A 2,578-nucleotide genomic window follows, 5' to 3' on the forward strand; every position below is an offset into this window, starting at 1 on the left:
AGGTTTATCTATGGAAACTATATTTACTTTTATTCATATATATATATATATATATAGAGAGAGAGAGATTTTGGGACTCATTTTTAAAATATGATGATTTGGGAGACAATTATCGAAATAATGAATGATTTGGGCGGACTAATATTTGAAAACTCCTTTTTATAATTAATTAGGACGCACATACTTAGCAAATCTAACTAAGGGTATTTTTGGAAGCGTGGGTGTTTTTTAAGAAAAAACGGCAAAAGATGTGGCGTTGCAAGAGTAATAGCAAGTAAAGATAGGTTACATTTAAAAAATTTTCAAAAGGTAATTTCCATCAATTTGAGTAAAAGACCATGAAAAGGAATATGTTAGATAAGGTACGTCTAATGAAAAAGCATACACCAACCTGATCATAATTTATCAGTGCAATTACTATATATATGACATTTCTCCACCAATACATTAACGTTTAGCTTTTAGGTATATCGAAATCACAAGAAACTGGGAAGCTCCAGATAAATTACTTGCAAATTCATATATAACTCAAAAATCTATAAAAAAAAATAAAACTTGTATATCCAAAAATAAATAGCAAGTTCCAAACAAGTTCCCACCTGTTTACCAATATTTTCCATAGATTTTGGTTTGTACAAACCCAAAACATGAAAGGATAATTAGTACATAATAGCTAAACTCACCCATTAAAAGTGAGGAAAATTCTACATACAAAATCCTAGTGCCAAAAGTTTAAAAGATGTAGGTCACAAGTTCTTCATTCCAATGTAAACTCAACACTCCGCCGTTCTCTTCTTGTTGATTATTCCCGACTAAAAAACAAGCACATAAAAAGATGAAAATTAGCTGTTTAATGGTTAAAATCAAGAAAAATCAAACTTTATTTGGTGATGTTAATATTTATGCTCACTCGCAATGTAGAAAGCTCAGAGCTCTTCAACACTCTCAATCTCCTAGCAGTTGAAACAAACATCCTGCAAAGAATTTTTCAATATTAGAGGATCGAACTTTAATTAGTCATTTTTTGGGTAAAATTAGGAAAAAGATGGAATAATTCAACCCTAAATTGAAAGTTACTTACTCCCAAGGAACATCTCCAACTAACATTCGATCTCCTTCATCATCTTCATACACCAAAGTAAACTCACCACTCCCATCTAATAAACCTGTGATTGCTTGTTCTTTCTCAAGACTGCCAGTAGCAATAGGGTCTCTTTGGGCTAAATCAATGAGAACAGGTAAAGTGTCAGATGAACTTGAGCTTTTTCATAGAAACTTCTTTATCACTATTTCAGTTTGAACATAGCTCAATACTTAATTAGAATATTTAACCAAATGATATATATGGATATAGACAGAAACTTTTGCATAAAAGACATCCTAACATTGGTATATAATCAGATAAGAGTAGGCTTAATAATACTAACTGAACAAATACTTGAACATATGAACTTCAACATACTAACAAATGGTATAGGCTATACTTGGAAGATATGGACAATTCTGTTTTTGTTCTTCTCAATATTGCCATGGATATATATTTTGCAGTCTTACACTAACCAACATATACACTTGGAATATAATGTTTGATTATCCAAATGTGATTTATTAAGATTTTGCTTAATTTTATTAATACATAAACTCAAACAATATCTTGATGAATCGATTTTGGGATAAATTTATACATGGAAAATGGACTGTTCTTCTTTTATTCTTTTCAACAATACCAAGCAACTGAAAAAAATTGAAGGTAACTACATGAGAACTTAAACTAACAAGTAAATTAAAAAAAAATCTGACAGAAGTAGTGAAACCATATAAAATCAAGCAAATCTAAATGAATCACTTTAAATACAAGTATAATTAATATGATATACTATCTTTAATATCCAAGAAAATATACCTGCAAGAAGACCACGAAACAGTTCATCAACAGCTAGTGAAAGCTTATCATAGCTATTGTAAGCCTTAAGGTCAATTTTTCTTCCAATGGGGATTCCATCCATATTAATTTTCACAAATAAGCCCTTGTTAGTTTCAGGCTTTGCTGTCTTCTTCAAGCTCTCGTCAGGGGTTTCGAGGTTTGATTTAGAAGAAGAACTTGCAAGGTTCTTTCTAAAGGATCGAATGGGAGGCCAACCAACTACAGGAGCGGTAGCGGTTCTGTGACAAAAATAAAGTTAGTGATATTTTGGAAATAATTATAAATGGTTTTGCAGGAAATTTTTAGGTTCTTTTAGTTTTAAAAGAGATACAAATCACAGGCTTATGGAAAGAAGGCATCTTTGCATCAGATATGTGCACAAAAAAATTGAACAGATTAGAGAGCGAGAAGAAATGGGAAGACATAGGTTTCATGCGAAAGATAGATAACTATAATCAAAATTTCATGTAATTGAATTTATTATCTAAAGATTACTCGTAAAAATTTACAGAATTTGCTACTATAGTACATTAAAATAGTAAATCTTGTGTAAAAAAAAAACAAAGTCAGAATTTGTACTATTGTTTAGCGTAATACTCCATAATTAATTTTAATGTGCAATATTAGTGTATTTTCTTTAAAGGTTTTATTTAA

The 2,578-nt window shown here is 30.2% G+C and overlaps 1 protein-coding gene across 1 annotated transcript in view; it reads right to left on the reverse strand.

The window, feature by feature from the left end:
• LOC109826932 (auxin-responsive protein IAA18-like) overlaps window positions 571–2,578 on the reverse strand; it is a 2,975-nt gene continuing 967 nt past the window's right edge. The window contains exons 3-6 of the mRNA XM_020393947.1: window positions 1,904–2,163; window positions 1,082–1,220; window positions 911–974; window positions 571–812 (exon numbers count right to left, since the gene is read on the reverse strand). Coding sequence (XP_020249536.1) covers window positions 774–812; window positions 911–974; window positions 1,082–1,220; window positions 1,904–2,163 — 502 coding nt within the window. The 3' untranslated portion in view covers window positions 571–773. The remainder of the gene's footprint in view (window positions 813–910; window positions 975–1,081; window positions 1,221–1,903; window positions 2,164–2,578) is intronic.

The sequence above is a fragment of the Asparagus officinalis genome, chromosome 1 (assembly GCF_001876935.1).
Source record: "Asparagus officinalis chromosome 1, Aspof.V1, whole genome shotgun sequence".
Classification (NCBI taxonomy): Eukaryota; Viridiplantae; Streptophyta; class Magnoliopsida; order Asparagales; family Asparagaceae; genus Asparagus; species Asparagus officinalis.